Genomic DNA, 26,942 nt, shown 5'->3' with positions numbered 1-26,942 from the left:
TAATATGCAATTATTTGCAATCTCTCATTTTAATTTGACAGTTAAATTTAATTTAATTTAATGTAAGCCTGTGTAGGTTCTGTATGTTTACAAGTTGTATACTGCCCAATCAGCACACTAAACGAAAGCAGTTTGGACAGTTTGTGGTCCAGCCCAAAACATTCAACGTTGCCTGTGTAGTGACGTCATCGTGCTAAAATGGCGGTACTGAGAACTACTTTGAATTCTTTTCTGTCCACTGGAGATTCAAAATAAACTCAACGAAAATGGTACAGGAATAACTCGAGAGCCTTCACTGACGGATACATTAACTGCAGTGCCTCATTTCAAACATGGATTCTGTAGTAGGGGAAGACCAGACTCTTCCTTTTGATATCAATGGGAGGTAAGCTGTGAGCTTTTTGAAAAAGGTGTCAGTTATCGAGTGACGTTAGCTTTTCTGCTAAACTGTTCGTGTTTAGCATGCTAGCTAGCTAGCTGGTTAATTCAGCCAGCCACGTAACGTTACATTGGAAACGACTTGGATCTAAGTTTTACCATGACAGCAATCGTTAGAAATGTCCTAATGATTCCCGACTAACGTTAGCAGCTACTATCTTATTTCACTGTTGTTCATGAAGTTCGCTAGTTAGCTTATTAACTGGCTGTACTGTTATAGATCAAATAACTGACCTGTCACACTGCATAAGCTAGCTAGAGCTAACAAGCGTTCTCCGCTTGTTACTCATTAAGATAGCTAGAACAGCATATATATATATATATATATATACAAATTTTGAAGTTAATGATATAGCAAATTGAGTCATACCCAAGAGGTCTGATGTAAAATAAATTTCTGTAACTTACCCTTAACGTTAATGTCATGCCTGCTTGCTCCAATTACAGTGTATGATGATGTTAACCTCTAACGTTAGCTTCTAACGTTAACTTAGTTCAGCTAACGTGTAAACCTCAGCTTGGTATTAACGTTAACGTTATACTTGTTGTTACAGTATAACTTTAACGTTATTGTAAGTTAACTTTTGATGCGATAACATTGGCTGTACAACAAATCATCAGATAATTTATATTCTCATTTGTATAACTTGTCATATTATAATGTAACGTTGTGGTAACGTTATTCTACGTTAAGCATAGCTTCTAGCCTGACCCGCTTGCAGAATAAAGTTAAATTTGAACAACGTTACTGTATTTGTGTCGCTAACGTAAACGATGTCAGCATAACCAGACCCGATGTCCAATAACGCTTGCTGCCATCTACTTTCTGCCACTTCTTTTACATGGTGCCAGGCAGCAATCGCATTCCTTCCGTTCTGTATCATTAACTTAGTTAATGTCCAAATGTAGGCACACAGCTGGCGCGCTTGCACAGGACACGATAGTAAGGTGCTAAAGTTACTGTTCTGATAATGTAACATGCTGTCATTGAAGATAAGTGCTTCATGTCATTCATTCTTTCCTCTCTGCCTCACGTGCAGACTGCTAAATTAGAGGCAAAACATTGGCTACATATTAATAGCTGGGTATAAATAGTTGGCTGGATCATCTTTGATGTCATGACGCTGACTTTTTTTTAATGGTAATTGCATCTTTCTAACGCTAAGACATAACCTTGTAACATTATGGAGAGATAAAGCTAATGAACTGATAAATTAAACCATTTTGTTATCATGTTTTTGTGTGGTTATGCTTGGAAGGTTTTCTGGTTGGAATAGTAGGCTAGTCTATGGTAACATAAATATCTTGGCATGGAATACATGTTTGTAAGACCTCAACATGAGATTGGTCGAAACAGCCAGTTGCTGTTCTCAAATGGTGAGCGTGGCTGTCAAAACAAATTCCGTTTCAAGTTCACCGCTCAGCCTTTCAGACGCAATCTGTGAAAAGCGGAAACTACATGTACCGTTTGTATACTGTCATGTTGGCCTGATAACGGAAGATAACTAGCTGCTGTTTCTTCATATTCGAACCATCACCATGAAGAACGCTTAAAGTTTAACTAGGTAGGTCACCTTTCTTATGCTCTCCAACCACCTTAGCTAGCGTTAGTTAACCATAGATCTGTAGTTAAACTCCCTTGCTTGTAGTCTTATCAGCTGTTCTGTATGGTGCAGTTAGGTTTTTCATTACAGATTATTTTTCCTACACGAATTGGCCAGTGTGTTTGCGTGTATCTTGTATTCCACTCAGTTAACCAAATGGATTGTTGCGGTCCTCCTCAGAACAAGTGACCCAGGTGGCAAGTACAGTTTGGTAACATTAGATGTAAGACGATAGCAATGGTTTGAGCCGAGCCAGCGACTTTGTTTTGAAATATATCCTTTGTGCTACCGCCATTGAAAGAATACCACACTTGCCCCCTTGTCGTTGAGCTCACAAATATTGTCACACAAGCATTCATAAGCCAGCTGTTATATAATAGGCTAATAGTGGAGTGATGTGTCGTTTATGGTGCTCAGGGTGCTAGCTAACAGGAAGTCTTCGTTAGTGGAAGTTCTTGTTTACAGCCATTGAGTAATGATGAAGGCAGGATGAGACTGACTTCCCCATACACAGAGGATTGTTACTGATGATTAACCATACTGAATACACACACGCAACATTATTTATGTGTATGAGCAAACAGTATGATTGTTCATAACACTTGCAGTTATTGTCTTCAGCCATTCTCCTGTATTTACAATGACCATAATGTGTTTTGGGATGGTTCTGTCTGAAAGAGGGAAACAAAGATGATTTTGCCTTTGTTTTGGGAATGCATTTCTTTGATTGTGAGGTTGTGTATGGGTGCGTAATGTACGCACCCCCATATTCACCCCTCGCCCTAACCCTGGATGGAGTAAAGCTGAAAGCGAGGAAGGAAGTCATTGAGAGTACAACTGTTATAGGAGCCAAGTGGCAGTGCACAGGGCCACTCTTACTGTCACGTGCATCCACACCTACCGGCACACAGCAGAAATACACACACACCCTTGACGCAGCTCAAGAGAAACAGGATCGTATTTGGATCACCACCCATCTGTTTAAAATAAATGCTTAGACATGCAGAAAAAGCTACAATGCACACATCTAACTTGCACATGGACTGTGCTCAGCAGCCGGGATGTGCCATATTGTATCATCCATATTAATATACTATTAGAATTTCTCCCTAATGACAAGATAGCCTATAGTTGAAGACATGTTGACATACGTGCCGGAAGGTGGGCAGTATAGGTGAGGAGGAAGAGTTAAACGCAGATGATGGTCAAGATTAAGTTTGACTTTTTTGTGCAAAAGCAAAAGAAGTTTGTTGAGGAAATGTCTTGGGTGAGAACTAGCTAAAAGTCCTAGTAGGTAGACCTGTCACGATCATTTTGTCTCAGAAAATATTGTGTAACGACATTGTTGTCATAGGCTGATGTTGAGCAAATGCACAATATTGCCGCTCTCCACCTACAAGAGCAGCTTGTTCCCAGCTCGGACTGGATGTGATGGTGATGTTTCAGATCAACTTAAGTTAGTTGTATTACCGTGCTTTGTTGGCTGGAAACAAGCATAGGCTATTTGTGAAAATGCATCGGCTGTGCATGTGCATGCAAGTTCTCAACCACTGGTTCTGGTTAAGAGAAGACAATATACAGTATTTACACTAATTATTCTTTTAGCTGACACTTTCATGCAAAGGGAAAACCTTCATAAATGCACATATTCATGTCTTGAGTGTTTGCTCCCTGGGATGTAAACTACAGGAGACCAACAGATAAAACGAGAAAACTCTTTTACCGGTATTTCATGCTATTTTAAACTATATAGCAATCACAATCACAATATGAAGGGGTAGAAAAAAACTATTTAGACTTTCACAAAATGACAGTCTTTGCCGTAGATTTGCACAACACAGAGATACTATTTCAAAAGCTGTGATTAGCCTAGGTGATACTTTACAGCTTGTGCTGCTGAGACTTAACTGCTAAAGCAAAAGGCGTAGGTCTATACTTCGGAGACACCGATGTGCACGGCTGTAGTGTTCCTGTAAGAGTTAGGTTGGTCGTTGCTATATTTTAGGACATGGGACTTTTAACACAAATCTACAACAAACAAAGACCAACAATAGCACAAATATGAACCTACAACAAACAAAGACCAATAGCACAAATATGAATACAATGGTCGTGCAATATCAAGATTCGCCAAAGTTATTGCCAATATTTCCCTATATTTTATGATATGTCCAAGTCGATAATGTAATTATCGTGACAGGCCTACTACTAGTAGGTCTATTAGCCAATGGAATAGAAGCTTGTCATTTTGTGTCTGTGAGTGTGTCATTGAAAATGTCATTTGAAGTAGAAAGGTACACGGTGACAGCATTTGCGCACTCTCACTCTACGTGTCTGCAGCACCGTGTCATGACGCTGTGTTCAATGAAGCACGAGTTATCTTGGATGCTTCCTTGCAGGCTACTGTTCATAATGGTTTGCCCTGTAGCATTTATTCATGCTTATGTTGTTTAAGTAATATTTCTGGGTAGATGCTGAGTATAGACTACAATTTTGTGAATTTTTAGTTTTGTATGTTTATGTGATTGATTTGGGCTTGTGGCAGTGTTATGTTTACTGACTGCTACGGGAAAGCATTTCCTGTTTTGTTTGGATAGTGGCGGGTATTCAACATTGCTACTGCTATCAGTGCAATCTGAATATGTTTACTTGTGTGTGCATCTGTATTTACCTTATTTCGTGTTTAGTGTTTGTTTAGTGTATTTAATAAATAGGGTGGGTTTTTGGTCTATTTATATTTTCATTCAAGCCTGGCCCCTGTATGTTTAAATGGTAGGTCTATATTCTGTTGGTCTAACTCTTTATTTTTCCTTCTTAGCACATTCACCAGGCTCCCTGACGGGTTAGCAGAGTTCAGCATGGATGGTATGTCAGGTACAGGTGACCCACATATACACCCACTTGACTGGGAATTCCCACTGTTTTTCTTTGGTTAAGGTTGTTGTTTACATGCAGCTGTTGGTGATAACCAGTTAATAAGAACCAACTCAGTGTCATGTCACCACAGACACTTGACACTTGGAAAGACTCCATGCAAATATTCACCCTATAAATGAGGTGCTTTTAGTACTGAATGATGAGTCACTTGGGTTAATAGGGTTTGAGAGATTGTATAAATGCATTCTTTAGAAAGTACAAAATGTGCTTTTCTCTGTGTGTGTGTGTGTGAGAGAGAGAGAGAGAGAGAGCGTCTGCGTGTGGCTCGTGTGTGTGTGGCCAGGTCTATTTAGGGATGCAGATTGCACATGTCCCTGTGTGTATTTTAGGTTTGGCTCCAGCTTGTCTGTGACTGCTTTCTAAATAATGACTCCTCATCAACATGTTTTTAATCAGTAATGACTAAAAAAAAAAAAAGTCAAATGGCTGATTTCTGAATCTTGCTCTCTAATGTGTCTTCATGGTCTTCATCTATCCCTTTGTCTCTCTCTCCATCAGCTCCCACTTTCCCTCCGGGGAAGATCTCCCCATCCAAAGCACTCACCATGAAGGACTATGAGAATGTGAGTACGCCAGTCTTAAGAAGCTCCTTGTGTGTGTGTGTGTGTGTGTGTGTGACTGAAAAAGAGAAAGATACAGCGTGGGTTGTGCAAAGCTAGACATTTGATATCTCCCATGTATGTGTATAGACAGGGCGGCAACTAGAAATTTTAGGCCCTATAAGAGAATATAATATTGCCCCCTCCCCCAATAATAATAATGTTAATCGTGTTTAAAATTGTGTTCAATGGGGACCCCTTATCACTGCAGAGACCTTGAAATTGTCTGACTGTGTGTGTGTGTGTGTGTGTGTGTGTGTGTGTGTGTGTGTGTGTGTGTGTGTGTGTGTGTGTGTGTGTGTGTGTGTGTGTGTGTGTGTGTGTGTGTGTGCCGAAAAACCGATACTACCTGCTGCAGTGCTTAGAGCAAGCGTAACCATGATTCTGCTGTGCCTGGCAGGGATGTGAATATTTTGCGAAATATATCTCAGAATCAGTGTTTGCATTAACATGGGATTGTAGCTCTCCTTTAGTTGATGTAGTTACGCTGTCTTCATGCTGTGCAGTCGCTCAGCTAAAGTTCTGTACTTCAGCACCTTGGTCAGCTCCCCTCAAGTCTGCTACTGTTGCTATTGCTAATGCTTACTTCTTCCAGATTCATCGCTGTAGGTGCATAGACAGTCAGTAAGCTAACTTGTATTTGATTGAGCTTACTTGCATGAATGTCTCCGATTGTAAAGTGCCCCCTCTTATAAATCAGTCCATCTTTAGATCAGACCTAACTGGCAGTCATGGCCTACTGGTTAGGGCTTCGGGCTTGTAACCGAAGGGTTGCCGGTTCGATACCCGACCCAGTAGGAAAAATGTGGGCTGGGGAAGTGGTTGAGCACTGCTCTCCCATGCCCACATCCACGGCTGAAGTGCCCTTGTGCAAGGCACCTAACCCCTCACTGCTACCCGAGCGCCGCTGTAGCAGGCAGCTCACTGCTCCGGGTTAGTGTGTGCTTCACCTCACTGTGTGTTCACTGTGTGCTGGGTGTGTTTCACTAATTCACGGATTGGGATAAATGCCAAATTTCCCTCACGGGATCAAAAGAGTATATACACTTATACTTATCTACTGTTATCAGCTCACTGTGTCCTTATTTCATATTTTATTCATTGGTGATGCATGTTTTACTGTAGCTTGTGAGTGGTCTGGAACGATAAACAGCTGATGCATTATTTTTGAAACCACTGAATTTAGTCTGGGTGCTGAGTTTGCTCATAGACTCTCAACCCTGATCTAAATTAATGAGGGACAGTGTAATGTCATTTGCTCCCACATAGCGGCTTTCATTGAGACATGTAGAATTTAGTTTTTAAGTAGTGGCTCGACCAAAAGCGCTCAGGTTAGTTCTGCTGTTTGCATCCAAAATCTACAGACTCCCCACATATTTCAATCCTTTCAGAGAGCAAGTTGATACTGTAATTGACCATATATGGTGCTACAGCATATCTGCAGCTGAGGCATTTTTATGTTGACATCATAATTTAGGGGTAAGGTCTCATTCTTTTTCTATTTTAAGCTCCTTTGTCTGTCTCTCTCTCTCTTTCTCTCTCTCTACCTCCCCCATCCCTCTCTCTCTCCGGGTGCCTCTCTCCATTCTTTACTCCTTGGCCTCCCCCCATCCCCCAGTCCAGATGTGGGGAGTGAAATGGGGCACAATGATGCACAGTGTGCCGCTCACACACACACACACACACACACACACACACACACACACACACATACACAGTCCGCTCATTACCCCGTCCCATCACCCACCCACTCTCACTCAACTGGACACAGACACATGCATTTACATACACATATACACACGCACACACACACACATATATATATATATACACACACACACACATACACACATACTATACACAAAAGGAACTGTTGGCTTGTGCTGCTTGGAGTGGAATGCTTGGCTATGTCATATCTGTGAGTGTGAGTCATAGAGACCAGCCAAGAGCACTATTATTTGGGCCAGGACAACTTTGCTCTCATTGGTTTATTTCTGCTGTTTTTTCCTCCACCAGCAAATCACAGCATTGAAGAAGGAGAACTTCAACCTGAAACTCAGGATCTACTTTCTGGAGGAGCGAATGCAGCAGAAATGCGATGACTCCACTGAGGACATCTACAAAACGGTACACACACACACACACGCACACGTGCACGCTCAGAGGGACTTGCATAGCAAATATCACCATGTTGTTTTGGAAACCGTTTTGGTGTTGCTGTAGTGATGTCCTGTGGTTCTGGTGATTAACACTAGCAGTCAAATGAGTCACCCCATCTCCTTTTTCATTTTCGCATGCATCACTCACAGTCTACCTCTATCTATCTATCTCTCTCTCTTACACACACACACACACACACACACACACACACACACACACACACACACACACACACACACACACACACACACACACACACACACACACACAATAAAGCCCAAGGCCCGAATCTCCCATATGCAGTGTTTGAATCATGTTCTTCTGATCTCATCTCAGTTGTCTGTGATGTCACTCTGTGATCTATGTTCCAGGGAGGAATGGTTGGCAGAATGACATTGTCTGTCTGTCCTCATGGCCTCCCTGCTCTATCAGAAACAAGAGAGCCCTAAAGATGTTCCAGTTACCAATTTGGGATTGTTGAAGCTTATGTTTGTTTCTGTCTGTGTGTGTGTGTGTGTGCGATTGTATGTGTAGAACATTGAGTTGAAGGTGGAGGTGGAATCCTTAAAGCGAGATCTCAGCGAGAAACAAGAGCTCCTGGTTTCTGCATCGTGAGTCATTCACATGCTCTCACACATTCTCTCCGTTTATGTTGCATAGATAAAACTCCATAATATGTAACAGCCCCTATAATGTAGCACTTTTTTTAACATCGACATAATGTGACATGTTTTTGAACTTGTGTTTTTCCAGAAAAGCGCTTGAAAGTTTAGCCAACAGAGATGTCACAGATTCAGCGAAGATTAGAGAGCGCGCCCAAAGAGAAATGGACTCTCTCCGAGACATGCTCAACCAGAGAATTCAGGAGCTGGAGGAGGTATACACTCACACTCACACTTCAGCTCACTTTCAGACTGTTACATACTTAGACAGACCAGAGGAGCCCTCAACTATCCTGAAATGTCTGCAGTGACTCCGATTGTCTCTGTGAATATGTGTCACTGTGACTAACATTTCTCTTTTTTCCCCTGTCTCTCTTTATTTTTCTTCCTCTCTCTCTCTGTCTCTGTAGAGTCTTCAGGAGGCCCAAGGGGAGATGGAAAGAATGGCGGCCATTGCTGAGCAACATAAACGCAACAATATGGACCTGCAGAAGCAGCTGCAGAATCACAGCCAATCACAGCCCTCCGTCAGGCCTGACCCCACCAATCACCTGCAAGCCTTGCAAGAGAAGGACCGGTGAGAAGAACATCATAACAACAGACCTAACCCAGTTGTTTAACGCATAAGCCAAAAACACTATGCACTTACACTGGAATTATTTCAACCATTTATTCAACAGTAGCTGTAGCCAGAGACTTTCTAATGAGGAGACACAGCACTCAAAAAATCCTCCATAGAAATGCATGGGGCTAGTTTGTCACGCCAATATGGCCGTTGTCTACACATATCCCACCCCTTCCTCGGCAAAACGTCGACATGTGAATACATTGAGCCAATCATATGGTTTGTTGTGAAGACATCGTGCCAATCATGTGTTGTGATCTCGCTGCTGGAGCAAGATTGGTGTCGTGAAGCCTTGCGCACGCGCATTTCTGCCGAAATGGATGCCCGACGAGTGCCCAAAAAGCGTTGTCAAATGGCCCCCGAGTGGAGGGACTTGCCTAAAAGGACTTTGCTGCTGCCCAGCAAATGGCTTGATTAATTTATTGCAATATAAACAAAGTGCTACTAAGTCAGAGCACAGTCTCAACATCTCAAGTCTTGTTAACACAATGCAATGAAATGCTAATGGCGAATTTACATGGCAAGCTCAGGAGGCCCTTAAAGTGCAGCTCTGTGATTAAAGCTGTGTAATGAGAATATAGTTATGAGTTAAGACAGTGTAATTAAAATTCTCTCTCTCAGGTTGATCGGGGAGCTGCAAGCATCAGCGAAGAAACAGGACGATCTGATTGGTCAGCTCCAGCAGGGCAGTGAGGAGCAGCCAGCCGCAGCACAGATCGCTCAACTCAACACTCTCATTGGCCAAAAAGATGGAGAGCTACAAGTAAGAGACATTCATTCATTACTATGTTAAAGAAACACTATGTTTGAGGTATTTTGGGTGACTTTAGAGCTCCCCCTAGAGTCACAGTATAGTTATATTTTACTCTGCCATTGTGAATAGCCTACTTCTCATGGCTTGTTCCTCCTGTACACAATGAAAATGCTTTTATTGTGGAGGTGAAGTACTAACAACACACAAAAAACAAAGAGCTATCTACTGACAAGGTAATGTTTCACGATTCTCGCGAGATGTCTCTGGGTTGGCATTTCTTGAAGTTGCATGGCTGGTTCTCTCGTTAGTGACTCGCTACGGCTATGCTCTATGGCTATGCTCTATGAACGATTCCCCTATTACAAGTTTGTTTACCATCAAATTGGCTTCGTAGAGGTTATATTAAGGTAAACATTTTGCATAGTGTACCTTTAATTGTAAACAGAGATAGACATACATAATGAAGTGAAGCCTTTCAGTGATTTATAGTGGTGTGTTTTTTATCTATGTTCTTACAGGCACTGAAAGATGAGTTAAATGTTGAGAAAATGAAGGCGGAAAGAGAGATCAAGGTAAGAAAAAGTTTGTCTATGTTTGTATACAAGCGTGTTTGCGTGTGTGTGTGTCCCAGCTGGTACTTTAAAACCTTGTAGTCGCTGCTGTTGTGAGGTTTTGGGTCAGAGAGGATGCTCTCCAAGAGGATAACGGTGGTGGTGGCTTGCTGCCAGTGGAGGGCGCTCTACACCACCCAGACTCAGACCCAGAGGCCATGCACCTGAGGGGACAGAGGGACAGGGAGGAGTGCTCTGCTCACCAGCCTATGTGTGTTTATCCACTTAACAGCTGTGGCCTTTACAGGATGTACTCATGACATGACGTGCTCGCTCACTTACTCCCTCTCACTCTCTGAGGCACTCCACCCCCCCCCCCCACCCCCCTTGAAAAAACGTCCTTCCACGAAAATTTTAGAATTCCCAGCATTCCTAAATGATTAGCACATCGAGGCAGCACTTGGTGTAGCCTTTGAGTTCTCCTCTTCAAAAGGAAGCAGGGAAGACCTGCCTCAGACACTTTGGCCTCACTTTGCAGTTGTGGACAAGTCTGCCTGAGGAGATGTACAGACTGTGTAGGGGCCTAGTTAGCAGTGTCTGTAATGACTGTTTCTTTGGTGGCTAATAATCTGGTATTGCCTCATCTGAATTGCTGTAGATATTTGTAATGACTTTGTAGCTCGGTCATTTTAAGTTTTAATGGCTTTGCAACATTAACAGGGGTTTTAATATATTTTTAGACTGTATTTGCAATGTCACCACCCAAAAAAAATGTCAGTAGGCACAGCTAAAAGTTCCTTTAAAAAAAAACACACTTATTTTTTTCGAAGTTTTTATTTTTATTTTTTATTTTTCATATATATCTATATAAGCATGCTCAATCTCACACGCCTGGATGAGGGAAGAATCCTGTCCTGTGTGTGTGTGTGTGTGTGTGTGTGTGTGTGTGTGTGTGTGTGTGCACTTCAGGTCAGCAGGCTAAAGCTGGATTAACACTTTGGCTGCAGACTTGCAGCGGCACAGAGTTATAAATGGAAATCTGGCTTGGAATAAAATATTAGAAAACTAATCCGTGTGTGTGTGTGTGCGCATGTGTGTGGTTGTTTGAGCCAGAGAGGTAGTTGGCATGGACACTGGTTCATCAGTGCCTTTGGACTGCAGGAGTGGGAGCATGGGTTTTGCATTTGATCTTTAGAAACAGTTTGACTGATGGACATAGCAAGATGGTGAGAGAAGGGGGAAAAGTCATGGCAGGTGGTTCAAGGGAAGCTACTTGACGGTCAGACAGTGAGAGCAGAGAGTAAGAGGGATTACCTGAGCAGGTTTGGGAGTCCGTGACATAACATTGTGTGTGTGTGTGTGTGTATGTGCGTGCGCATCTTTCTGCGTCAGCGTGTGTGTGTGTGTGTGTGTGTAGGGGATTTAGTGGATTGGTGGCAGGGGCTTGTGCTTCATTCTGTCTCTCTAAGCTAGACAGAGCAGATAGAATCAGCCAACACACGAGCAACAGCTAGGAAGGCGCACTACCGCCTTGGTGAGGAAGCATTAGTGCCGTCGCAGCTTTTCCAGCTATAGTGTGCGTGTTTGGGGCAGATGGACTCTCATTCTGAATTCACCACACCTACGAGTGCCTTGTCACGTCTGCCTCGGTCAGCGGCGCGCATACAAGTCCCGGACCATGTTGACCCCTAGACGTCCATGCCTGTGTTCCTGAGGAGTCGGCTAAGTCTGCGACGCTTTGACACACTTCTCTTAACACACGCTTCGCCGTGTGTGTGTGTGTGTGTGTGTGTGTGTGTGTGTGTGGTGTTGGTGAGAGGTGGAGGTCATGCGTGAGCCGTGCCGGGTGTGCGGGGCACAGCTGCGGGGCAACCAGTGCCGCTGGCTGTTCGGGGCGTGCGGGCGGCGGCGCCTGGCGGTGCTGCTGGTGCGGGCGCTGGGCGTGGCGGAGCTGCGGCGGGATGGCCGCGGCGAGCTGCTGTGCGGCAAGTGCGTCTTCCTGCTGGAGCGCGTGCTCCAGTGCGACGCCGAGGTGCGGCAGCTGCAGGAGGCGCAGGCGGCCCGCGTGCACGCGCTGCAGAGCGAGCGCGACCAGCTGTGCGCGCGCATCCGCTGCAAGTACCGGCAGAACAACCCGCCCGAGGAGGAGGAGGAGGAGGGGGATGAAGATCACGCACGTGCGCCGAGCACGCCGGAGGACGGCCAGGCGCTGCGGGAGAGGCAGCCCAGCGTAAGCGTCCAGCCGGCGGGGGAGTGCGAGCCAGGGGGTGATGAGGGTCAGCCACATCAATGCCACAGCCGGCCCGCGTCCAGCGAGACGGAGGCGGCGATGGTGGAGGTGGATGGGCTGTCGAGGGCGGGCTCACGCGCTCGTGCGAGGTGGCGCGGCAGCCTGGGCTCACTGAGCGAGGAGCGCCCCTGGTTCTCGCGCCCGCCCGCGCAGAAGCGCAGCCAGAGTCGCGAGTACTCGGCCCTGGTGCACCAGAGGAAAGCCCAGGCCCAGGCTCAAGCGGTGTCTCTCTCCCACCGCCGCTCCATCTCCCTCCAGTCCCTCAAGGGCCTGGCCGCCGCCGACCCCGTCTGCCCCCTACCGCCCAGGCCCTCCGAGGGGCCGTCCGTGCTCTCTGATTGGCTGCAGCTGGTCAGGAGCACCCAGCCCAGGCCGCTCCGGCACACGCGGGTCAGCAGGATCCCCGTGCTGTCGCAGCCCAGCGACCCCCGACGCCGCCTCGGCCAAGCGGCCGCCCGTAGGAACACCCACCCAGTCACAGCGCAGGTCCTCAAAGAGATGGAGGAGGAGTTTAATGATGAGTACACGCCCATTGTTGTGGAGGTATATGAAGCACATTGAAAACTGTAGCAAAGGATTGGAATGCCAGAGGAGGGAGAGAGAGAGGGAGTATTTCTGTTTCTATATATGTTCAAGTACATATAATTATGTGCTAGAGTGAGCGTTTATGGTTGACTCCAGTTTATGTTAGTTCTTCATGTGTTTTTTTGGGTGTTTCAGCATCAGCTTATTTGTGTGTGTGTGTGTGTGTGTGTGTGTGTGTGTGTGTGTTCGTGTTCGTTCTGTTGCTGTGAGTGTAGTTTTTGGTTTGAGGTTAGGGTTGCTTTTTGTGTGTCAGCATTTTGCGTTTGTGTCTTTTAGGTGTGTGAACAGAAGCTGTCAGAAGTGGCGCGGTTAGAAGCAGCTGCCAAGCAGCTTACCCAAGAGCTGAGCTCCATCAAGACCAAAAATCAGTCCTTAGAAAGTGACAACCAGGTAACCCGCAGAAACGCACACACTTACACGTAAACACCCTAACAGAACACCTACACAAGCTCTCAGTCATCAGAAAGCGTAAATTAGTTAAGATTTCACAGATTCGATGGGCCGTCTGGTCTGTATGCATCTCTCACTCTCACTCTCTCCATATGTCTCTCTCTCTCCATGCATCTCTCACTCTCTCCATGCATCTCTCACTCTCTCACTCTCTCCATGCATCTCTCACTCTCTCACTCTCTCCATGCATCTCTCACTCTCTCCATGCATCTCTCACTCTCACTCTCTCCATGCATCTCTCACTCTCTCCATGCATCTCTCACTCTCACTCTCTCCATGTGTCTCTCTCTCTCTGTTCAGGAGTTGACCGGGAAGCTGGAGGAGAAAGAGGGGGAGCTGGATAAAGAGAAGAAAAATGGTGTGAAGCGAGACAAAACAATCCAAGGCCTGAGCCTCGTGCTCAAGGAGAAGGAGAAAGAGGTACACACACACACACTGCAAGTACTCTGACTCTTTCACAGTATGAGTTTTCTTACACGCAAACATTGTGTTGCAGATAGAGGACTTGTACCATGATCTTGAGGACAGAGACCAGGCTCTGGCTAAAGCAAGGGATGCCCTGCACAAAGCCCAGCTTCAAAAGTACCAGGCAAGTGTGTGTGTGAATTGTCTTTTTATTATTGTGCATTATGTAGTACGTTGTGTACAAGTGAGACACTTAGGGCTGAGCTACACCAGGCACGTAACTGAAGCGTTCCGTTCGGGTTGCATCTGCTGCAACAATTAGCTTCCATTATAATATGGAGGTAGCTTCACCAGACGTGATAGCGGTGCGTACGTAAAAAAAAAAATAGACCATTCATCTAAAATGGATTTTACAAGTCGCGAACGGAACACTTCAGTTACGCGCCTGGTGTAGCTTCGCTGTTACCTTGTATGTGTGTTTCCTATCTGTGTGTTCATGTTGCCTATGTGTGTTCATGTTGCCTGTGTGTGTGTTCATGTTGCCTGTGTGTGTGTGTGTGTGTGTGTGTGTGTGTGAGTAGGGTGCGGAGGAGCAGCAGAACGTGCTGCTGGAGCGTCAGACGGAGCTGGCGCGGCTGCAGGGTGACCTGCACGCATGTCTGTCCGAGTGCAAGCGGCTGGAGCGCATCGTGAGCAGCCGCGACACCGAGGTGCAGCGCCTCATCCACGAGCGCCAGACGCTCCAGGACGAGCTGGACGCTCTGCTGCAGACCAAACAGAGGCAGGACAAGACCATCAACGTGAGAAGACACACACACACACACACACACACACACACACACACACACAGACCCATACACATTAAGAGACCATCAAGAGAACATATACATTTTTTCATTTGGATCACATAATTAAATGAGATGACAAAATCCTCTCAGACACTGTGAGTTTGGACATACAAGCTCCTATCTAAAATTTCCCTTGGGATGAATAAAGTATCTATCTATCTATCTATCTATCTATCTATCTAATAGAGAAAGACTATTGGAAATAAGAAGAGGATTCTCTAAGTGAGAGTTGTCTTCATCAGACTGTTGTATGTGTTGTTACTGATGCATGAAGATTGATGATGTACTGGGCGATGTGTTCATCAGGACCTGCAGAACCAGCTGAAGAAGCTGAGCAGCGAGCTGGGAGCGAAGCAGAGCGAGCGGGAGAAAGAGCACAGCGAGGAGCTGGAGGAGCGCAAGAGGAGGGAGCACACGCACGAGAGCACCATCCAGCGCCTCACGCACACGCTCACACACAAGGAGCAGCAGCTGCAGGTGTGCTTCATCACTGTCACACACACACACATGTTCTCACTCACAGACACACAGAAGAAAACAGATTACGCCAAATGAAGTATCAGCCAGTGAAAACTCTGTGTGTGTGTGTGTGTGTGTACCAGGAGTACATGAACATGTTGAGAGACGTGGAGCAGGGCACGAGTCCAGCTGGAAGTGAGGTCATGGTGAGCAAGTTGCGAGAGCGGCTGAAGGAGAAGGAGAAGGCCCTGGAGGTACAGTACAGCGCTCGGCCAGCATCACACTCTGGACACATCTAGACTCCCACAGTCTATCTGTAGGGCGGCCAGGATTCATTGTGTGTGTGTGTGTGTGTGTGTGCGTGTGTGTGTGTGTGTGTGTAGGCAGCGCTGGATGAGAAGTTCTCCGCCGTGGAGGAGAAGGAGAATGAGGTGCACCAGCTGCAGCTCTCTCTGCGAGAGAAGGAGAGAGATCTGGAGAGACTCAACAACCTGCTCACACACAACCAGGAGACTATTAGCGTAAGTGTGTGTGTGTGTATGTGTGTGTGTGTGTGTGTGAGTGAGTGTGGTGTATGACTAATCTTCTCCAACACCAGACATTACATGTTGTGACATTTATCGGCAGTCCACCTACTGTAATATTTGCACTGAAGCCATATGCAAGAGCTCCAGCTTGTATCTGCCAATGAGAGGTGGGGGAGGAGAGGAACGTAGAGCCCAAGGACCTCTCTTAGATGGTTACTGCTTGTGTGCACATCATATAATATAGCATGTAGCATAATATAACATGGTCAGGCAGGTGATGTATGTTGCACTGTGTGTGTGTGCAGGGGCTGGATGCTCTGGTGAAGGAGAGAGACGTGGATCTGCAGCAGCAGGTCAACTCCCTGAAGAACCTGCAGCGGAGCAAGCAGAGCACCGAGGACAGCCTGAACCGAGCGCTCCGCGAGAAGGACAGCCTCATCCAGCAGCTCCAGCACGCGCTGGAGAGCAAGACCAAAGACCTCGAGGTAGCTCTCTCAATCAAACACACACACACACACACACACGCGCGCCTAGCAACAAAGAGCAAAGACATAGGCGTTATTGTCTTTCATACACACACACACATATTTAGCAATGCATGCAGACACACCATCAACTCCAGCATGCGCCAAACCACAAGGCCAAAGATCTGACAATATGAATAGTACCTATTGTTTTCCTCTGAACACTAAATCCCCTGGGCTGGTGTGTGTGTGTGTGTGTGTGTAGGAACTGTCAGCCTCCTTGCTGAGTAAGCCCCAACAGCAGCAGAGTGATGTGACAGAGCGACTGACCCAGAGGTTGAAGGTCGCCGAAGCGGAGCTAGCCGCAGCTCTGAAGGAGAGAGAGAGACTCCTGAATGAACATCAGAGCACCGTCGATACACTCCTCTCCACCATCAGCAGCAAGGAGCAGCTACTGCAGGTACACACACACACACACACACATGCATACACACACTCATTACACAAAATCAACCATCAGTAAGGAAGGAATCACTGCTGAAAATACTTGCTGCAGTCATACGCACACACACATACAAACAAACATTTATTAATGACTCGTCAGAATGTTGCAGCTCTTGGGAGAGTTAGTCATGCGCGTGTGTGTGTGTGTGTGTGTGTGTGTGTGTGTGTGTGACGTTTGCAGGACTCATCGGAGCGTCACAGCCGTGGCCTGCGGGAGCGTGACGTTGAGCTCCAAGAGCTGCGGGATCGCCTCGCACACTTGCAGCGGCAGCTGAGCGACGCACACACACACTCCACCACCACAACGCAGAACGCCCAACTCACCAGCGCCCAGCTCCGCGCCCAGCTGGCCGAGAAGGATGACCTCATCAACGTGAGTCGCCCCTGACATCCGTCAAAACATTATAGAGTTAAAAGGTTTAAAGTGACACTTTTAGACATAGTGAAGCAGTAATGAATAAATAGATATAACTTTTTTTGTGTGTGTGTGTGTTTTTGTATATGTGCGCTTGCTTGTGTAGAAGCTGCTGGAACAAGGGCAGGAGAGGGATCGTTACCTGGCTGAGCTGAAGACTGATGCTGCCACCCCTCAGGTGCTGGAGCTTCGTCAGACCATCCAGCTGCTGCAGCAACAGCTAGAGGAGAGAGACGGTAAACCCCCTGCGCACACACACACACACACACACACCAAGTAAGAAAGTGTAACTCCTATAAAAAAGTGACTAAGCAGCAACATCTGCAAGGATGGCTAGAGGGACAGGAGATTTGTCTACATCTCCCCAGCAATCAAAGCTTAAAGTATTTAAGACCCAGAGGACATGTGCACATGGGTGATGTAATAACAAAAATGCAGCAAGGCTATTGGATGAAGTATTTGAATTTGAATGATTGTGCTCTTTTCCTTTCCTTTTCTCTTCCTAGATGAATTAAATGAGAAGGGGTCCGACGAGAGTCCAAAGGAGAAAAAGTCTGTGGCAGCCCTGAAGAAACAGCTGGCAGTGAAGACGGAGAATCTCAACAAAGCCCTTAAGAGAGAGGAGGAACTCAAGGTGAGACCCACACACACACACCAAACCTCCCTTAATCCTAATCCAACCCTGTTTACCTAATCCACACTTTATATTTAAATTTAACATACACCCCACAGCTTCATCCTAAAATCTGTGTGTGTCTGTGTGTCTGTGTGTGTCTTTCTCTGCCTTATCACAGAGTTTAGTGGCAGCGCTTAAGGGTCGACTAAAGGACCAGACAGAAAGCATAGAGACCCTCACACACACTCTCACCACTAAGGAGGAGACCATTATTGTAAGTCACACGTTGTATATGTGTGTGAACATTTAAAATAAGCATGTTTCCATCGTCTGTAGACCCTAATTGAGTGAGTGTGTGTGTGTTAATGTTTAACATTGCACTCTCACTTCTCCAGCAGCTGCAAAGAGATGAGTGCAGGGGTCCCGGTCCTCCTGAGAGGGAGAACACCAGCATTGGAGGAGACAGCAAGGAGGTAGAAGCACACACACACACACACACACTTAACCCCATGACATACACTACAGATAGACACATATGCACATAGGCACAAACAGACCCTCACTCTTGACCTCTGATTCCAGACTCTGCCGCCCTTGTCAGCTCTGCGTGTGGAGTGGGAGGGGCTTAACCGCTCTCTGAGGGCGGAGCAACAGCTCTACTCCAACCTGGTTCGCTCTGTCAAACAGCAGGACAGGTGAGGCTGTGTATGTGTGTGAGTGTGTTTGTCTGAGGGAGAGAGAGAGCGTGTGTGTCATTCCAAACATCTCCTGATGCAGCATTACCCAAAAGATGTCATTAATCTAAAGATGCTTGTATGAAGTTGCCGTGAAGAGATCTCCTAAGTATTACCAGAGCATTGTTATGAGTGCGTCATGAATAAGGGTTGTGCAAGATTGTGAATACTGCCGTGCTAATGTGTGTGTGTGTGTGTGTGTGTGTGCGTGTCTGTGTGTGTGTGCGTGTCTGTGTGTGCGCGTGTGGTGTTCCAGCGCGTCGCGTCTGCAGTCCCTGCAGCTGGAGCTCACTGCTGTCCAGCTCCTGCGTCAGCAGCTGGAGGCCAGCATCCAGGCCAATGAGCAGCTCCGGGAGCAGCTGGAGCAGGACCTGCAGAGAGCCAATCAGAGAGAAGGTGCAGTAGAGGGACAGGCCTGACAGCCAATCACAGGGTTGGGTCCTAGTAATGACAGCCAGTCATTGGCAGAGAGGGGAAATCCCCATGAGTCCATGGATACTTGAAACTTCTATCTACACTCGATTACCTCAGCTTAGTTCCGGCTAAGATATCGAGTGGTGTTCTAAATGGCTGATGCACTTTTTGGTTTATGTTGTAGGTATACATAACTCGGTGGCTTCAGATAGCATCTACATCAGTAACTCCTGCACACAAACTCATCATCCCCCATCTGTAGGAGTTTGTTTTTGTCTGTCATTTATTGTTGTTTAGGGTACATAACAAATAGGTTGTTGTCCTTCCATGCAGTGAGTGCTTAGAGACGCACAAAAATAACCTCTCAGTACTAACTGTCTGCTTTGTTCTTTTAGTTCTCATTTCTCCTCATTTCACTGCTGTCTTTGTTCCCTTAGCACACACACACACACACACACACACACACACACACACACACACACACAGCCCAAAGCCTGTCCTCTTTGTCTGCTCTTTCCTTCATCTCCAGTCGTCTGTAATCATTTCATCCCTGCTGATAAAGCCACTGTGGAATAAAACTGCCTGCTTGTTTGTCTGTCTGTCTCTGTCTGCATGCACACACACACACACACACACACACACACACACACACACATAACAGCAAACTTATAACTTCTTATAATCTGAATGCCACATACCCTTTTTATGGCACAATCATGTCTGTCTGTCTGTCTGTTTGTCAAACACAAAAGCACACTCATGGTCTGCCCATGTCTCTTTCTTACTTATACAACACGTACAAACACACTACACACACGCTCTCTTTAACATAATGTTCCATCTGCCCTGCCTGTGCATGATTGTCCTGCATGTCTGACTGCTTGACTTCACCTTTTCAAAAGCTGTCATCAACATTCTGTCTCCATCATCGCAGATCATACACTCATAGCAATGTGTCCGGCATACATTAGCACTGCGTGCATGCATGCACGTACCCACCCAAACACACAAAATTGTACTGTATGTCCACATTATGCATAGTTAACTCCACAAAATTAATCAAATTAAATTGTATTACCTTTAATATAGACAGTAGATTTGTTTTTAAGTGTGTGTGTCTACGTATGCCTTTGTAGTTGACCTGATGAAGCGTTAATCCATCTCTACCCATCTGCTTAGAGTGCCCATTTCCATGGAGATGCCCTTTCACCCCGCCCCCTCCAGGGTGGCATTATAAATAGGCTTTGCGTAAACATGACCTCGATCAGGCAGGCAGAGCGCCAGAGTGAGAGTTGAAGGGGGGAGGAAGATTACTGATCTTTTGGACGCATGGCCTTTAGCAGTTTGGCTGTTGTTCTCCGTCACAGCTTTTCCATTACTCAGGCCCAAAGAACACACACGTTCATGCCCATAGCTATGAATGTAAAGGCCTGACCGTATGGAACTGGGCCCTGGCCCAGATTGCACAGATGTACATAATAGGGGGAACATGGCGTCATGTTTTTGCATCAGTAAAAACTCCATGTACGCTTTTCATTATGCCTCATGCAGTGTGTCTCATCTGTGCTCTGTGTCGTGGCTGACCCCTACTGGTGTAAGCAGTGAGATGTTGAAGACAGTCTGGGGAAGAAGTCTAGGGGTCTACAGACACAGTTCTATATCTGCTCTGAAATAGAGGTGTAACTCATCAAAAATGGAGCTGTTTTTATCCAGACAAAAATACAGTGGCACTGTTGGGAAGCAGGTGAAATATCTGACTGATGCTAGCATCACCTACACTGCAGCATGAGCTGCTAGCTGATGGGGAACACAGACATGCCTGTGGTTTTTAGTAGCTCATGCTCATTATGTAATAAGAGAGTGTAACAGATCGGTGCCAGCCTACTTTCACAGATGTAGCGTACTTCACAACACAATGTTCGCTAGTATGAAATCTTACCAATGCGAGTAGAGGTGAGGTATAGTTTCTAATCTGTATGACTGCAATCCATACGTCAACACCACTGCCATAACCTTATTATTATTGCTTTGCTCTACCAGTCAGGTGACATATGATTCCTGAGTTTCATCATCTTATCACATCAGTTCCAGTTATATACATTAAAACCATTGACTGGATATATAGATTAAAACCCCTTGCATCACACACACTTCTAAAGATTGGGTGTGTTGGGATAAGGGACAGGTGTTCATATTTGATTATTCATAGGTTTAGTCAGTTGGAAGGTTGGTGGAAACTAGGGGTTTCTTCAACTAATCAACCCTTCACTAGTTTGTGCTGTAAGCAGCAGTCAACTAGTCAAGAACAAAATGGCTAAAAGCTAAAGAGGCTAGACATTCCTATGTTTAGAGGTACTTAACCGAAAATGAGACCTGTTGTTCCAGTTACATGCACGTTGTTAATACAGCTGTATTAAAGTGCAATAAGAACATGTGCAGGGTCCCCACGGGTCATGGAATTTCTGGAATATCATTGAATTTTAATAAAGTCTATTCCAGCCATGGAAAGTCAGGGAATTTTATCATTGTTTGGGCAATGTATGAAATGTACTTGCCAAAATACGTTAATATAAATATCTTTTCCTGTAGCATTGGTGTTTATCCTGTTATTAGCTTTTTTCCATTACTGCTTGTTTGACTGGTTGTGGTTAGCTTTGCTTTGTATTTTCAGTGCCCATTTATTCATCTCTTGCTTAAAAAAAAAAAAAAAAAATTCCAAAAGTCTATCTGGCTGCTCTGAAATTTTTAGTCGATATATTGTACCTTTCATGATATAGTAGGTCATGGAAATTCAGGGTTTTTTGTCAGGGAAAAGTCATGGAATTTAATATTTGACTGCTGGCTCCTGCATGTGTACCATGTACAACCATCTAAAGATTAATCATCCGTTGCTACAGCAACAGCTTGCACTAGCAGTAATGTTAGCACCAGCACTCTATTGGTCATAACGGCCAGTCGTCAACTATTATGAAAAACGTGTCAACTGGTAAAAATCAGTTGTCGTGAAATCCCTAATGGAAGCTTGTGTGTGTGTGTGTGTGTGTGTGTGTGTGTGTGTGTGTGTGTTCTGCTCTCTCTGTGATGGAGGATATTTGCACATTTAGTGAATGTATTTGCTTTAGTCAAGTGTTAATAACTGCAGAGCTACAATGCACTCAGCACTGTAGAGGTTGTGCATCCATACATAGTGATTTTGTGTGTGTGCAGGTGAGGAGCTACAGAGTGTGCGCTCTGCCCTGGAGGAGGCTCGGCGCTGGAACGCATCTCTTCAGACTCGACTGGGACAGATCCAGAGCCGCGGCGGTGGAGTTGGGCAGGCCAACGACACTGGTCAGCACCAGACATTCACAATAGACATCACAAGGCTGCGTAGTGTCAATCGTCCAATGGCCTGTTAAAGGGCCCCCGGTGCATGTGCATACTGAATGACACATTGTTGTGTTTTGTGTTGTCCATGCAGGTGACTTCCCAAGTGTGATCGCTGATCAGACTTCCTACATGAGCATCTGTTTGGGAGAAACTGAGGAGACAGAGTTGGACCAGCTCAGTGTATCTCAGCTCAAACTGAAGGTAAACTCACTCAGTCACACACACATGCATTTTTCATATCTACATCCTATCCATAGCATAGACACGTACACCCTCACTCCCAATACAACTCTGTACCAGTCACATTTCATTAAACACATATACATTGCTTACAGTAGATTGGACTGTTCCTGTTGGATCCATATTGATAAAGCCATGTTCTCAAAGTCCTGTTTTCCACATTGGCCATGCATTTGCAGTTAATTGTTTAATACTTAACATAATGCCAAACCATTGAACACCTCAGTGGTTTAACCGAATGATTAAAGAAAGCACACCAGGACTAGCTAACAAGCTAATAGTGATGACCTGGCTTGGGTTCAGCTTCCAGTTATTTCAAATGTTTGCCAGCTGTCTCTAGTCAATAGGAGTTCGAAAAGCCCTTTGTTATTCTGTAGTAAGTAGGTCAGTTTGGCAGCCGGTTTTAATCAAACAAGTGAATGCCGATCTAAGAAGAACCTCCTTGATTCCCCGCTCCATAAAAGGAAGAATCTTTATACGAGGCCACAAAGTAAAAACACGTTCGGTTTTAAAAACGGAATCGATTGAAACATGCCAAACCTGAAGGGGTCGAGAGGCAGCTGGGTCCCAGGTGCAGCCCCTCTGAGCTCCCAACTTCACCGCCCCCGCCATGAGCACCGCTGTGGCTTCTGGGTAATGTTGTTTAGACCCTAGATCCACATTGGTGTGTGTGTGTGTGTGTTTAAGACTGGAAAGGTGATCTGATTTGGATAAGCATTCTCTCCATCTTTCAATTTGCCCTCTCTTTCTATTGCTTTTTCATTCTTTTTCTTTCTCTCTCTCTCTCTCTCTCTCTCTCTCTCTCTCTCTCTCTCTCTCAGGTGGCTGAGTTGCAGGCCTTGAACGCTGAACTGCAGAAGAAGGTGGCCGTTACCCCAGAGCGTCAACCTCACAGCCAGGTGACTATTAACACTAACGCTGGCTTAATCTCTGATCCTGTTAATCTCTAAGCGCGTTTGTGTATGTCTGCGTCTCTGTCTAGTGGAAAATCCAAATCACTCCTACTAGTTGACGTAGATCCTCTATGCATGTATAGCATAGTACTCTACCTCCTTCTTTATACTTTCACTATCCCTAGGTTCTCTCTCTCTCTCTCTCCCTCCCGCCCTCTTTCTTTTCCTCTTTCTAGGTCAATTATCTCTCCTTCAGCTCCTTCCTATGTGTAGAAGATCTCTAGTACCAATTAACATGCCTGTATTTGCTGTAGAGAGCATGTTCTTTAAATGTGTGTCTGTTTCTCCATCCCGCCTAACCTTGCTGTTTTCTCCTCTCTCTGTCCCATACGCCGGTTTTTTCTTACCCATGATCACCCTGCAGTCGCTGTGGTATCTTCTGTTTTGTCATGCCGGGGCTGTGTGTGGGTGTCAGCGTGTGCTTGTGGAAGAGAGCATATGCGTGTTTGCATATGCGTTTGTGTGTGGCTGCGTGTGGGGAGAGTATTCTTTTTTCCTCATTGCATTTTACGTTCTGAAGTCATGTGTGTGTGTGTATCACCATCCATCCCATTGCTACAGCAAGCAGAGATAGCAGAGCGGGATAGCCCAGAGAGGCGCAGGAGCATACACACACAGGTGGGAGACACACACGGCTAAACTGAGCTTCATACTTACAGGAGCATGCACAGGGACACATCTGCAATGATCTGTGTGTGTGTGTGTGTGTGTGTGTGTGTGTGTGTGTGTGTGTGTCAGGTGGGCGGTGTTGCTCGGTCACCTGATGGAGGCAGCAGTGAGAATGTGTCGTTGGCTGGTCTGTCCGCAGTGCACCTCAGCATACAGCATGAGGTGCTGCTGAGCGACCAGTCGTCTGACCACAGGTCCCAGACAACCTCACCCGTCAGGTCAGACACTCATCACTGTAATAACACAAGCATGCAAAAGTACACCAGTGCACCAATACAATCCACTCACTGTCAAGAGTTGGATTTACTCAGTAAATATCATTGAACAATTTCCTGAGGTTCACAGGTGAAGACTGTCCACATCCTGATCATGCATGAATAGTTTTGGTTCCTATAATTTAGATTTCAGAGAAATTCTTGCTTTCTGAAATTCTGGCTTGCTGTTCTTTGGCGGTACTGAAATGTGCCATAGAGATTTGATACATTCATGGGAACACATACTATACACATCTGGTCCTGCACATACAAAGTGTTGAACGTTTGTTTTTGTTTTTTATGTCATTGACGCAGTTTGTGTGTGTGTGTGTGTGTGTGTGTGTGTGTGTGTGTGTGTGTGTCTGTACAGATCGAGTCAGAAGGAGCAGCGGTCCAGAGAGAGTAAGGAGAGCGCCGACGCTTCCTGTGACAGCGACGGGCCCGGCATTGGCGTTGACCTCCGCCACACCATCCAGCGCCTGAGGTCGGAGGCGCGGGGTCACCGGCAGGTCATCCGCCAGCTGAAGGAGCAGCTGCAGCGCAGCTCGGCGCAGTCCGTTGGCACCGGCGCCGGGTTCGACCCGGAGCTTATCGTCAGCATGGCCCGCGAGATGGAGAGACTGAGGGAGGAGAACGAGGCCTCGAGCCGGAGGGCGCGCAGCCTGGAGGGCAAACTGCTGCAGGAGATCGAGGAGAAGGAGAGGCAGGAGAGAGAGAGGAGGGCTGAGGAGAGCGAGGGAGGCCAGGGGGAGACGGCGCGGAGAGAGCGGGAGAGACGAAAGGAGAGAAGAGAGAGAGGAGTAGGGGAGAGGGGGACGGATAGTCGAGATGATGAGAGCACCTCCTCAAAGTCCAGCTCCCCCAACAGGAAGACGGTCAACCTCATGGCCAAACACACAGTAAGTCTTTTGACAGAGACATAACCTAGACATTCATCTGTGATTGGTCTGATTGGTAACGGTATTGTTTATCTCCTAGGCTTACGTGAAGTCGAGGCTGCCTGTGTTGGCCCGCTCCAGCAGACAGGCTGAGAGACCGGGAGTGGACCACCCAGTGTGTGACGGGGGCCCAGAGTCGTGGGCGCCCTACCCAGCGCAGAGGAGGCTTCTGGGGGCTGAGGATCAGCCAGCATCCCCTAGATCTTCCCAGCAAAGCAGCCCGGGGACCGCAAGTTCCAGCCGCAGCCCGACGCGCTCTGCCCAGAACCTAGGCCTGGACGGAGGGCTGGTGTTGAGTCTGGAGCTGGAGACCCAGCTGGAGCTTCTTCAGCAGGAGTGCCAGGAGAAGGAGGGGCTTCTGCAGAGGAAGGCGGAGCAGTGGGAGAGGCTGCAGGCGGAGCTTCAAGAGAAGGACCGGCTCATGCGCGAGTACCTCCAGGCGCTGAAGGCGGCCGAGTCCACCATCGCCTACCTGACGGCCTGCAGCCTGGACGCGCAGACTGGCGTGGCCCCTGGCGGGCGGCCTCAGAGCCAGGAGCCAGAGCCTCTGGGCTTGAGTTCCAGGCTGCAGGAGTGCGTGCGGAGAGTCGAGGAGGCCATCACCGCCCTGACCCAGAGCGAGTCGGAGGCGGCCCACTCTCACGCCCCCGAGCTGCTAGCCCGGCTGGAGGAGCTCCAGGAGGAGGTGCAGGCGCTTCGGGACCCCGAGCAAGTGCAGCGGCAGGCGGACGCCATCCAGGAGGCACTGTGGGAGCAGAGCCGGCTCAACGCCGAGCTGCAGGAGCGCCTCAGGGCTGCCGAGGCCCAGCTAAAGGCCTACGCTAACGCTAAAGGCGGCCATGGCCCCACTGCTGTAGATGCCACTCCTAGCACTGATGCTAACAATGCTAAAGCTACTGACAACAAGCACAGAAGCCCTGACAACAAGCACAGAAGCCCTGCTAAAACCAAACCCGCTAGCAGTGCTAACGAAGTTAGCATGGCTGCTGCGAGTCCCTCACTCAGTCCTGATTCGTCCAGTGCCTCTACAGGCCAGGGGGGTAACAACAACAACAACAGCAGCAGCTGTAGTCCAATAGAAGTGGAAGGATTGCAGAGTGGGAAGAGCCGCAGAGTCCTTCCCAAAATGGCAGACCTGCGTGGCAACGGGCAGAGAGAGGAGTGTTTGCGCGAGTGTGTGCGTGCTGCGGAGGGGGCAGTGGACGCTCTCGTCGCCTGCTGCTCTAGCGCTGACCCAAGTGACCTTTCTGACCCCCATCGTGCCTCTGACCACTCCGCTGCCTCCCCTAATGCCACCCTTGCGCAGCAAATGAACCGTCTCCTGCACGTGCTGCATCAGAAGAGCAGATTGGACAGACTGGCTCCCAGCCACACGTCCACGCCCAAGGTCCAGACGAACCCTGCGTTGATACTGATCACTCCACCGCCGGAGGGATCCATCCCCCAGATGTCGTCAGAAATTGGATCCGAACACAGCC

At 46.9% G+C, this 26,942-nt stretch overlaps 1 protein-coding gene across 6 annotated transcripts in view; it reads left to right on the top strand.

Moving 5' to 3' along the window:
- The first annotated feature begins 205 nt into the window (after positions 1 to 205).
- The window catches only part of cdk5rap2 (CDK5 regulatory subunit associated protein 2), a 39,280-nt gene continuing 12,543 nt past the window's right edge, over positions 206 to 26,942 (top strand). For 3 of the 6 annotated variants that reach the window (XM_076284831.1, XM_076284834.1, XM_076284828.1), the window contains exons 1-32: positions 206 to 385; positions 4,861 to 4,916; positions 5,478 to 5,542; positions 7,595 to 7,705; positions 8,273 to 8,349; positions 8,492 to 8,615; positions 8,811 to 8,977; positions 9,647 to 9,788; positions 10,298 to 10,351; positions 13,482 to 13,595; positions 13,956 to 14,075; positions 14,152 to 14,244; positions 14,642 to 14,860; positions 15,215 to 15,385; positions 15,511 to 15,621; positions 15,751 to 15,888; positions 16,200 to 16,379; positions 16,624 to 16,818; positions 17,044 to 17,235; positions 17,384 to 17,513; positions 17,784 to 17,911; positions 18,072 to 18,167; positions 18,289 to 18,366; positions 18,476 to 18,588; positions 18,884 to 19,023; positions 22,249 to 22,371; positions 22,502 to 22,611; positions 23,472 to 23,549; positions 24,165 to 24,221; positions 24,342 to 24,490; positions 24,897 to 25,425; positions 25,505 to 26,942. The exon at positions 25,505 to 26,942 is cut by the window's right edge and continues 291 nt beyond it. In XM_076284831.1, the coding sequence (XP_076140946.1) occupies positions 333 to 385; positions 4,861 to 4,916; positions 5,478 to 5,542; positions 7,595 to 7,705; positions 8,273 to 8,349; positions 8,492 to 8,615; positions 8,811 to 8,977; positions 9,647 to 9,788; positions 10,298 to 10,351; positions 13,482 to 13,595; positions 13,956 to 14,075; positions 14,152 to 14,244; positions 14,642 to 14,860; positions 15,215 to 15,385; positions 15,511 to 15,621; positions 15,751 to 15,888; positions 16,200 to 16,379; positions 16,624 to 16,818; positions 17,044 to 17,235; positions 17,384 to 17,513; positions 17,784 to 17,911; positions 18,072 to 18,167; positions 18,289 to 18,366; positions 18,476 to 18,588; positions 18,884 to 19,023; positions 22,249 to 22,371; positions 22,502 to 22,611; positions 23,472 to 23,549; positions 24,165 to 24,221; positions 24,342 to 24,490; positions 24,897 to 25,425; positions 25,505 to 26,942 (5,551 nt within the window). In that variant the 5' untranslated portion in view covers positions 206 to 332. Of the gene's footprint in view, positions 386 to 809; positions 2,004 to 4,860; positions 4,917 to 5,477; positions 5,543 to 7,594; positions 7,706 to 8,272; positions 8,350 to 8,491; positions 8,616 to 8,810; positions 8,978 to 9,646; positions 9,789 to 10,297; positions 10,352 to 13,481; positions 13,596 to 13,955; positions 14,076 to 14,151; positions 14,245 to 14,641; positions 14,861 to 15,214; positions 15,386 to 15,510; positions 15,622 to 15,750; positions 15,889 to 16,199; positions 16,380 to 16,623; positions 16,819 to 17,043; positions 17,236 to 17,383; positions 17,514 to 17,783; positions 17,912 to 18,071; positions 18,168 to 18,288; positions 18,367 to 18,475; positions 18,589 to 18,883; positions 19,024 to 22,248; positions 22,372 to 22,501; positions 22,612 to 23,471; positions 23,550 to 24,164; positions 24,222 to 24,341; positions 24,491 to 24,896; positions 25,426 to 25,504 lie in introns of those variants that run through there. The other 3 variants (XM_076284830.1, XM_076284833.1, XM_076284832.1) reach the window with 3 other exon arrangements.

The sequence above is a fragment of the Alosa pseudoharengus genome, unplaced genomic scaffold, assembly GCF_046254945.1.
Source record: "Alosa pseudoharengus isolate Yale_2024_CS ecotype anadromous, Long Island Sound unplaced genomic scaffold, YU_APseudo_1.1 YU_APseudo_1.1_scf_14, whole genome shotgun sequence".
Classification (NCBI taxonomy): Eukaryota; Metazoa; Chordata; class Actinopteri; order Clupeiformes; family Clupeidae; genus Alosa; species Alosa pseudoharengus.
The sequence above is the reverse complement of the archived record's forward strand: the minus strand, read 5'-3'. Positions and strand labels throughout refer to the sequence as shown.